The sequence below is a fragment of the Spodoptera frugiperda genome, chromosome 21, assembly GCF_023101765.2.
Source record: "Spodoptera frugiperda isolate SF20-4 chromosome 21, AGI-APGP_CSIRO_Sfru_2.0, whole genome shotgun sequence".
Classification (NCBI taxonomy): domain Eukaryota; kingdom Metazoa; phylum Arthropoda; class Insecta; order Lepidoptera; family Noctuidae; genus Spodoptera; species Spodoptera frugiperda.
The window spans coordinates 6,256,490-6,267,800 of NC_064232.1; the positions used below are offsets into that span (position 1 = coordinate 6,256,490).

Consider the following 11,311-nt stretch of genomic DNA (forward strand, 5'->3'; position numbering starts at 1 on the left):
GATACATGCGTTCTTAAGGGTGTAGCCAAGATTTAGTATTGTGTCCAAGAATCTTATTGTATTCTAAGGAATCTAGTTTGGGATTTATTAATCTGAAGTAAACTATTTTCCTTACCCAAAGTCCTATTCTGAGAAAATCCGCTCTTGGGTACCGAAAAATAAAACCTCCACTAGTTCAATAAAATTAGGACCTTTATCTTTACACTGACTATTTCCAAGATCTTATTAGTTTCAAACCTCATTAAGGTACCTTTAAAAGTATGTTGCCATCTCCATATTGCATTAACTACGTTAAAACATATTAACGTTCACGACTGGAGATAAATAGCTAAACATATTTTTTTCTGAAAATAAGAAACAGCTACTTTTTGTGTTGAGAAGAAATGAAAATATAATACTTTATGTAATACTAGCGACCCGCTCCAGCTTCGCATGGGTGCAATAGTGATACATTACGCATGTATTATACATATAAAACTTCCTCTTGAATCACTCTATCTATTAAAAAAATCCGCATCAAAATCCGTTGCGTAGTTTTAAAGATTTAAGCGTACAAAGGGACATAGGGACAGAGAAAGCGACTTTGTTTTATACTAAGTAGTGATTTTCGAAGAATACGCGAATGTAGGAGTAAAATGGTTTTGGAATAGTGATAGTTTGTGTGATAAAAATCAGGAAAATGAGTTATACGTTTTATAGGAATAAAATTACATGGATTAGTGTGCTTTTCCACCAGAGATGTGTTATGCTACGTTGCTGTGGATGCGTTTGGCTTCCACTAATCATATTTATTGGTGCACATAGCTTATAGCGCATTTATCGAGGAAGGTTATAGGCTATAAATCATCACGCTACGATCAATAGGAACCGAGCAGAGCGGGTGAAACCGCGCGGAAGTAGCTAGTTTTTATATGGAAAGATGCGTGCTATGGACGGCTTCCCTACTATCGATACATTGCATACTCGAGCTGCGAATCTTCCTCACACAGCTACATAGCTTAGTATCAGTGGAAATGGTCACATAGTTTCACAGCTTAACTATCACATCTTCGTAGCATAGCTACATAGCACATCTCTGGTGGAAAAGCACCGTATGCTTAACACTTATCAAGATTGTATTAAAATCATATAGCGACCAAAAGCGATCATTTCCAAATAAAGCGCCCCTCGTTCCAATTATACGAAAAAGAGTCCAATTTTTATACCCAAACAATAAAGTCGTTCCATAATTCGGGACAGAATTAAAAGCGACAATTTTCGCTCCGAACGACCCCTAGGGACCAATAAAATGGGCCCCCAACCGAAATCAATTATTTCCTCACTTGCGCTGTGAAAAAATTGTCATTGAGGCTAGAGCGGTTATTTAGTAACGGTGACCGAATCGTTTGTACGTTTCGTGGGTTATTTAATAAAGGTTTTGTGTTAATTGGTGTTCAGGGTTTTTGTTTATTGGCTTTTTATTTAGACCTGTTAGAAGGTCTATTGGTTACTGAAGTCGCGTTGAGAAATTATTGAAGATATCGAAACGTCAAAAACGTATTTCATTTTCTATGATTTTTGTATGTAATAGTGCGTTATAACGTCATCAATTTTTTAAGTCGAATAGCAGACTTATTTCCAGAAAATTTACAAGTTTTATTTTTAAATATATTAAATGAAACGTAACGAAAGCGCGTTCGGCGCTCCGATTAATTGGTTCATTCGAGCCGGCCAATCAAAAAAAGTAAAGACAACTCGAAATAAAGGTACTGATTGGCCGGCTCGAATAAACCATTCAATCAAACCGCCGAACGCGATCTCGTTTCGACTACTTTAAATCTAAAGCAAACTCGTACTAAGGGTAGAATTGAAACTTAAAACGGGATATTTACCATGTTTATTTATGTCTATGAGTTTATGATATTTCAACACTGTTACAAGCGCCATGATCACGGATAACAACAGTGCCGAAATATCGGAAACGGAATCGTATCGGAAAAGTTTCAATTCTAGTGTTAGTGACCATGTCAGTTTAAAAACTTATATCGTACTAAGGGAACTGTACTCCAGCATACTACGGGTTAAAGATCAGAGCAAAATAATGCTTAGATTTGTCAGAGAGCGCTGCTGCCCGGTCTCCGTCTGTAGTCTCTTTAAGGTAAGCGTCCACAGGCCCGCATCGTACGCATCGCACGCAACGGATTTTAGTTTGTCTTGTATAGAAACTCATACAACTGCGTCCACTGATCCGCATCGTACGGACCGCATCATCGGCAATGCCTACATGCGATGCGTACGATGCAGGCATGTGAACGCTTACCTTAAATCCATTCTTACAACTTTCATGAGATAGTAAAGTCTGTATTTTCCATTCTGTCATCACAACACTCAAAATAATTTCCATCCCAGTGTTACCAGAGCATAATTCGGAGTATTGCAACATAATAATGTCGGGCGCACGCCGCCGACCGCAGCGTTGGCAACACTGACGTTTATATTCATTGTATTTACCTGCATTTATGGCAACATTGGTTACAAGCAGTCAGACGCACAGACGTAAGTGTTGATTAATTGTTTTATGTTATTACGTTATATTTTATAGTGGTAGCACGGAGTCTGGAATTGTGCCCAGTATAATGGTAATAGGCTCACTCCCTATTACATGGGACTTGTAACACAAATGGTGAAAAGTGGGTGTACATTGTATAGCGGCATTACGTGTCGTAATGAGCACCTCTGCCTACACCTTCGGGGATAAAAGGCGTGACGTTGACGTTGTTATTACGTTATTATTTTATAGTTGGCGAATTTGGTAATTCTTTCTTTAGTTTCTTATATTTACATAATTCAATTGATCAAATGAACCTCATTAAGTGGTTAATATCACTTGTTGAGGTAGAAATGGTAATTGAAGTTGATTTTTACATAACATGACGTCATTAAATCTCTGGTTAAAGTTGTAAGTTGCGTAGCGTTTTACGCTGTTCAACTTATGTTCTATCTAGCTTATTTGCAATTGGCAAATTGCAAAATATCATGAGGGCACCGATTCCGAAAAACTCGTCAGGTCTTTCGTGGAGCACTAATATGACAAATGATTTTTTTTATGGAATAGGTGGCAAACGAGCAAACGAATCACCTGATGGTAAGCGATCAGCGCCGCCCATGGACACCCGCAACACCAGAGGAGTCACAGGTGCGTTGCCGAATTACAAGTACTCAAACACCTAGAGTTGAAATAGACATAGTATATACCACACACAGTAACATTACAACAGGGATGATGACTGGATCAAAAATAAATTATTACAACTTTTCAATACAATAATATATTCAAAAATAATCACACTCTCATTCATATATTTGATGAACTACTTAATTTTCGATTTTTTCTAGCTAAATTTCTAGAAATAAGTCTGCTATTTGACGTAAAAATCTGATGACGTCATAATAGAGTATTTCATACAAAGTTTTTGACATTTCGATAAAAGTATTGAATTTGACTAATAGGAAACTACCGTATTACATACACAGGTTACATTACAACTACACACACACACACACACACACACACACAATAACCACTAAAGCACTCACTAAATGTTGTACACCTGTTAAACGGCTCGCGTTCCAAATTTGAAACACTCCGCGCCCGTTGCACACGACCGCAGACATGTTCTGAATTTAAACGAGCCAATGGGAAAGCGTTAATCCGTTCGGGATTTTCACGAGAATTGTCGATTGCGGTCGGATCGAGTCGTATGGGGTTCGTGGTTAAGTATGTGTGTGGTGGGGTTAAAAGGGGGTTATATGTGATGTGATAGTTCTAATACTGTAGTAGCTATGTTCTGTTATTAAAGAGTTTAAGTTCAAAAAGAACGATTTTAGGGTTCAAAAAGACCGGAGCTCCGGGTCGAAAAGCAGGAGAAGGAACGGGGTGGTTTTTAGTCAGTAAGAGTCTGACACTCCCTCTCGCCTTGCCTAAGGCGGGAAAAGTCATTGGATGATTTTCCCCCCTCAAAAAAAAAAAGGGTTCAAAAAGAACGATCCAAATGGCAAAAAACGGAAACCTTATAGATTCGTCATGTCTGTCTGTCTGTCCGTCCGTATGGCACAGCCATTTTTTGGTATTAGGTGGCGCAGACAGATCATCTGATAACCGATCCGCAAATGAAAACCATTTCAATTACATGTCAAAGTTAAGTGTGGAAGAGCCATGCTTCGGCACGAATAGGCTGCCTCGACCGGAGTGATACCACGGCCTCACAGAAAACTGACGTGAAACAACGCTTGCGTTGTGTGAGGTTACCGGAGGCCCAATTACTCCCCTTCCCAATCTTCCCAACAATCCTTAGATTTCTAACCCCCAAAGGCCGACAACGCACTTGTAACACCTCTGGTGTTTTGTGTGTCGATGGGCGGCGGCGATTGCTTTCCGGTCGAGCCAGCCCATTCGTGCCGAAGCATGGCTCTCCCACACTTAAGCTTTTGCCTACCTTGGACATAGGCATCGAACCCGAGAGCGAGCTAGATCAATGTCGATCATCGATAGATAGCCACTTGACAAATGAGCTAACCTTTAACTAGTTATTTATAGTTTTGACGCTGTCATTACATTGCTCGTTCTTCTCCATTCGAAGCTACACTTTGGAACGAGCGCCTAGCTTCACTGACAGACTGACGGACAATTGAATTTGATGTTTCAAAAGTGCCTAATTTAGGATTAATTGAAATAAATGCTTTGACTAAATAAAACTAAAACAAGTCAAAATATTCACCACCGCACACTACAACAATTCAACCCATTAACGTTTTTCATAAAACACAAAGCAAACGGCAATCACGTACATAAAGCCTAAAATAACAGAATAATCATTTAACCCACCTGCTACCCCAAACCCCACCCAATCATTCGATAATCGAATAGAACTTACTGAAACGATAACCGAATCCGAAACTTTACGAGCTCAATAAAAAAAATCGGCTAATACTTTTACCGAGTTACATTTTACTGAGACGTTTTAACCTTTAAAATAAAGCAGATAAGGTTGGGTATCGCTTGATTTGGATGTAATGTGTAGGTGGCGCTGGAGTATTCAATATGGCGCTAGAATGACATGTTAATATCAGTCTTGGGACCGAAATGCATAATTTTATTTAAGTCACGATTCAGATTTTCTGCTCTCTCTCTGTTATTTCATACGATCGCACGCGGTGTAAGGATTTCTGAAGATTCTCACATTGGCATCGGTTTTAGAAATGATATTGGATATTGTTCCAACATTTTCTCGTTGACTTTTGACATTTTTGGTGACTATTACGAGGTACGTATGTTACGTGTGTCGCCTGGACAGTCTATGCTACATCCTTGTTGACTGGACATCTACACTACATGTTATTTAAGGGGGAAAATCATCCAATTACTTTTCTCGCCTGAGGAGAGGCGAGAGGGACTGTCAGACTGCCTGACTAAAAACCACCCCGTTCCTACTCTTGCTTTTCAAGCCGGAGCCCCGGCACTCCGGATCTGGCATCAGCCTTAGTGGGCCTCAACTGTGGTGGTCTGATGGCTCTCTGAGGCGCGTACGGAACGCGACGCGCCGAACGCACAGGTCTGGTTCTGGTCGGGCGGTGAGCCACACTTGCTCACACTACATGAGCTGCTGTTTACATGTGAACATTAGCTCATGACTCACTAAAAGTACTTTAGATCTAAAACAGTTATAACTATGTGCTATATAGTACACTAGCGACCCACCCCAGCTTCGCACGGGTGCAATGGTGATATTTATTATGCGTGTATTATACAAATAAACCTTCCTCTTGAATCACTATATCTATTACAAAAATCGCATCAAAATCCGTTGCGTAGTTTTAAACATTTAAGCATACAAAGGGACATAGGGACAGAGAAAGCGACTTTGTTTTATACTATGTAGTGTTATGGACAATCGTAAAAGGACCCCACCCCTCCCCAAATCTTTATAACATAAAAGCCTTAAGCGCTCAGCACTATCTCTATTCCCCTTAATTGCTCAACTCCTAATATCGGCACACAATAACAGCGTATCAACAGAACAACATCAATAATAAAATAATATAAAAAGCAACTTACTTTCCGTGGAAAAGGACATATTAATTTCGTTGGTAACCCTCGATGTGTTTGTCTCTTTCTAGCTTATGATTGAACGTATAGCGCTGTCTCGTTCGCCCGCCCGCGCTTAAGTGCCGTGCCAGATGTTGCCAGCATTTTATTGAAAAAGTCCCGAAGGCATGTCGCTTCCCGTTACTGAATTAAGATGTTGCAACGTTATAACGTTATTGGACCGTTATTAACGTGTAACTATTGTTTTTATAGTTATTTTTGTAAGGAGTTATTAATTTATTTTGATTGTGTGTTTTCGTTATTGGGTCTTTTCTGTGTTATTGTTAAAAGATCGTGTCAGTTGAGTGGACGCAGGCGTGACTGGCGAACAAGAGGTGTCGAGCTCAAAGCTCTAAGGAAGCTTCCCAATTAATCGACAGAGTGCAAAGTGGACATTCTAGAATAATATTGTAGCCATATTATGACTGTATAATTCTAAGTAAATATAAAGAGTCTTATGTCTTAAAGTCCTAAATATAATATGTATTTGATGGGCCGACGTTTGGCCGCTATCTCGCCTGATGGTAAGTGATGATGCGGCCTACGGTGGAGCACGTCTGCCCATGAGCAACATATTCACTCGGGCAATGAAGACTTACTCGAAACATCCTGTTTTATAGTACGGATTGAGTATTTAATTAAAATTACTAAGTTCGTCATCTTCGTCTTCTGAGCCCCATAATCCAAAAGAAAGATCGAAACCCGACTATCTAAAGCCTAGAAAAATCGAACCATTTGTAATTTTTTACACTCCCCAAGTAAGCTATACGACAAACTTAGCCTTCTAAGGGCGGTAGTTTCAGCTGTAGGTACTCAACTAAATAAAACAGGAACCGCACACTTCAACAATTCTACCCATTAACTTTTTCAGACGTTTATTTAGTAGATCTTCATCGTCTAACACAACCGCTACCAACTAGCCAACAATAAGTCCGTGAAAAGGATCTTATTCCGTCGCCGTCGGCCGTGATGTACTTACAGATAATATAAATTCATTGTATGACCAATAGCATGTAAAATATTTACAAGTTAAATTAATTAAGAAAATACATATATAAATTCTCAATCACACGAAGATATTAAAACTAACACCGTGACCAAAATCGGGTGCATCCTCACTGTGAATTACTCACACTCAAATCCTTTATTTGCATGTTAAGGTATTACAGGTGATAATTTAAATATTTTGTACAGCTAAACGGCCTTTTTCAGGTGTTGCTAGCACTAACTTATCATCTGACCCGGAGCTGCCGACTACCTAGCGGGTTTACCGAGGCTCCATCTCTAAAAGCAGGAGTAGGAACGGGGTGGTTTTTAGGCAGTAAGAGTCTGACACTCCCTCTCGCCTCGCCCAAGACGAAAGAGGAAATTGGTTGATTTATTCCCCCTTAAAAAAACACTAACTTATCATAAACTACATTTGTATAACCTAGGACTTACGATTACGAAGATTACAATTATCAACGTTTATAAAACGTAACAAATTCATCGGTTAGGTTTTTATCAATGCCGAACTAAAACGCACAACGCATAGGCGTAAATCCGTCGCGTAGGTTTAAGTTTCAATGGTCATCCACAATAACTAGGTATAATGTTAAATATTATCATTATCAACTGAGATTTGAACCCGGAACTGTGGACTAACTAGCGGGTTTACCGGCGCTCCGGCTCGATTAGCAGGAGTAGGAACGAGGTGGTTTTTAGTCAGTAAGAGTCAAACACTCCCTCTCGCTTCGCTTATGACGAGAGAAGTCATTCGATGAATTTCCATCTTTAAAAAAAACACTAACTTATCATAAACTAGCTGCGGACTACCTTGCGCGTTACGAAGGCTCCGGTTCAAAGAGTAGGAGTAGGAACGGGGTGGTATTTAGTCAGTAAGAGTCTGACACTCCGTCTCGCCTCACCCAAGGCGAAAGAAGTATTTTCTCCTCTCCGAAATAACAGAGTATTTTGAATGAAGGTTAATAAACAATGGATCACATCATCACCATCAACGCAGAAAAAGCTGTTTTTTTTTTAAAGAAAAAACAAATAGAAAAGTAATAGAACAATCTTCGATGGCCTAGGTTATTAGATGTAAAATAGCTGCCATAGATGTTTCCGACCGACGGCACTTTAGGCCCCATTCCTATGACGGATCAGTTTTTGCAGAAGAGGAAATAAAATTATTATCGGTAACTTGTAATGCACAACTAGCCTGACATGCCCCAAAACTGATCTGTCATGGCTACGAAAAGGGCAAGAAGGAATAGATTACTACCCCGATTACCTACTAGATTAGAAAAAAAGCCTTGGACAGCATAAAATCGGAAAATTAATTACAATAAGCGATGAAAATTAAAAATCTATCAGTTAATAATCCGTCAGTTAGGTGATGAAAATATATTAGAAACGTATTTTTTTATTTTGTCGTTTAAGATTGCAATACTTAGATAAAACGAATTAAAGTTTAGGAATGGGAGCAAATACGTCATTTCTACGTATAAAATGTAGCTAGAAGTGACGTCACGTGATATTTCAAATCATACCGATATATCTTCGAAAGTATTTGTTTCCGTAAGAAAATTAAAAAATACGTGTCTAATATTTTAAAATAACCTTTAAGACGGACATTAAAATAAAAAATAGTCACCCTACTGTGTTCCCAAATATTAGTATTAACAGGTCCACTGTCAGTCAGATACATTACCCTAAGGGCAAAACCACAGCTTCGGGATAATGAAAACTTGGGAAAAGTGGGGCGGAGACGAAATCAACAAATCGAGTCATTGTGATAATTCTTTGTAAACTTTGAATAGAATTTCTACAAAAAGTTTCAGCTTAAAATACGTTTCAAAAATATTGGTACCAAATACTTGGTGTCGCATGGTTCTTGACTTTATAAATCATACAAACGTGTTACAACACTACAGGGGTCACTCGCTAATTACGAAACATTTCTTCTGTAAATCTGATCGCCTGGTACCTGTATCTACCTAATTTTGATGTTCGGTTTCTGGAATTTTATGTATTGGAAAAATTCATAACTTCGTTCCATGAAAACATGAGTTTTAAAAACCCTTCCCGTATCGTTTGTTATGTTATCTAGAAACCGTGCACTTGATATGTATACCCCCTTTTTGTTACACCGTGTATATTACAACAAACTACATAGGTATTTACATTGTAGATTACGTAATATCAGAAATGATGATCTGATTGCACGATTGGTGCGGTGGCTAGGCAACTGGCTACCATGCAACGTGTAGCGGGTGCGATGCCCACGGAATTACACTGTGTGATCTACCAATTGTTGTTTCAGGGCTGGGTGTCATGTGTATGTGAAATCGTATATTTGTAAACGCACCCATGATACAGGAGAAAATCCTTAGTGTACGGCAACGATAAAAAAAGAAATCTAGGAGTCGAAATTAATAACCCATTTTAATAAAGCCCATCTTAATAAAATCTTTCGATTTAAAATTTTATACATTTTCATCTGTCAAAGCTTCGTTGGATCCATATATTTTAATTCATTATTGCTAAATTCACCCCCTGAAGGACTTTAAGATTAGAATATAACAATCTCAATACTGAACAAAGCAGGCCTCTTCTAAAACGACAAAGAAATAAGCATTTATCACCATTTATCACGGATCACCGATTTCAAACACATTCTAATCTTCTTTCCTATCAAAAATCAATTGCTGATCATTAGATTTAGCTAAAATTCAAAACCGCTGATCAAAATTGGAAAATTTTCCTCTTTAATTATTTGGGGAGGTCAAGGAAAGGTTTAAACCTTTAAGGAGAGAAAAGCAATTATTGGGGCGGTACGAAGTTTGCCACGTCAACTAGTCTTCTATATAAAGTATTGAGATCGGTAATCGAACCAGCCATGTTCCTAACGATATTTTCCTATACTGTATGTCAATAGTGCCTAAATTACTCCAGAAATTACAATGCCAATTACGAGCCCGTATGCATATTCTTGCGAAGAAGGCGCTTTACAACCATAAAAACTCATTACAAAATCTTTAAAGCAAAAATGTATCCTAATTAAAATAATCTTCAAACGAAACTCACCGCTAACGTTGTTACTTTTCAAACTATCTTCACCCAAAATGGCACTAACACTGAACTTCAACAAGGGCTTTTTCTGCTCAGTATACTCATCACAATTCCTGACCAGGTCATCTGTATACCCTTTATCATGTTTCTCAGCTTCGTCTCCAGAATTCTCATGGTAGTTTAAGTTAAATCGCTTCTCCAGCTCTTGAAGGCGTCGGATACCGGATTTTTTGCACGCAAACGGCGGGCATTCAAATGACCCACATGTTTGACAGCGCCTTATAAGATTAGGAACGTTTAAAACTTCTTTTTCTGTAGACCGAGATTCATCAGCTCTTGTATAAAACTCGTTGTTGAAGTAAGCTTCGCTTTTAACATAATCTTCATCCCGACTTTTAGAGTCTTCATCCTCAATTTTAGATTCGTCAATCGATTCCTCTTGACGATTTTCCTCGTCACATTCAGCTAGTTTTGCATCGTCTATTTCAGGCGTGTTGTTCCGTGATCTCTCATAGTTTTGTCGCACGTAATTCTCGATCTGTTGGTTGATATACTGATTCTGGAGTTCAGTTTTCTGTTGGTGCAATATATTGTCGACTAAAAACGGCGACGTCATGGTAAAAGGTCCCGCGTTTGACTTGTTATAGCAAAAGTTCTGTATAGTTTTCAGCATAATGTTGTGGTCTAAGTTTTTGCCAAACGAATTCAGTTTAAGCTGTCCATTCTTCAAATCTGTTGGGTACATAATATACTTTAGCTTTAGCTAAAACTTAATAAAAACAACACGAAACTATAAAAAAATTAACTGTCAATTGTCTATAGAACATCACTTCTTTTAAAATCACTAGCGTTCGAATTTGATTATGAGAATCGGCGTTCGTATACGCGTGCAAAAATGTTCTCGACACGTCCGTCCCGTTCCGTGGTTGAACTACGACTGAATAGAAGGGAGTGGTTCTTATAAAAGGGGCGTGTATCCCAACATAGGGTGGCTTTTTAGGTGCGCTTTTGTTCGAGCAACCAATTTACAAAGACCTCTACTTGCGTTCTAAACCGTACTGAGGACAGATCTACCTTTATTAGTCGTTTTCTAGCCTTACAATCTTAAGTCTTGCTTACACGCCAAGCGAAATT

General features: G+C 38.7%; 1 protein-coding gene across 1 annotated transcript in view; it reads right to left on the reverse strand.

Annotated features, from left to right (window-relative positions):
- LOC118280377 (uncharacterized) overlaps positions 1-11,094 on the reverse strand; it is a 35,487-nt gene extending 24,393 nt beyond the window's left edge. The window contains exon 1 of the mRNA XM_050701941.1: positions 10,193-11,094. Coding sequence (XP_050557898.1) covers positions 10,193-10,922 — 730 coding nt within the window. The 5' untranslated portion in view covers positions 10,923-11,094. The remainder of the gene's footprint in view (positions 1-10,192) is intronic.
- Positions 11,095-11,311: the final 217 nt, after the last annotated feature.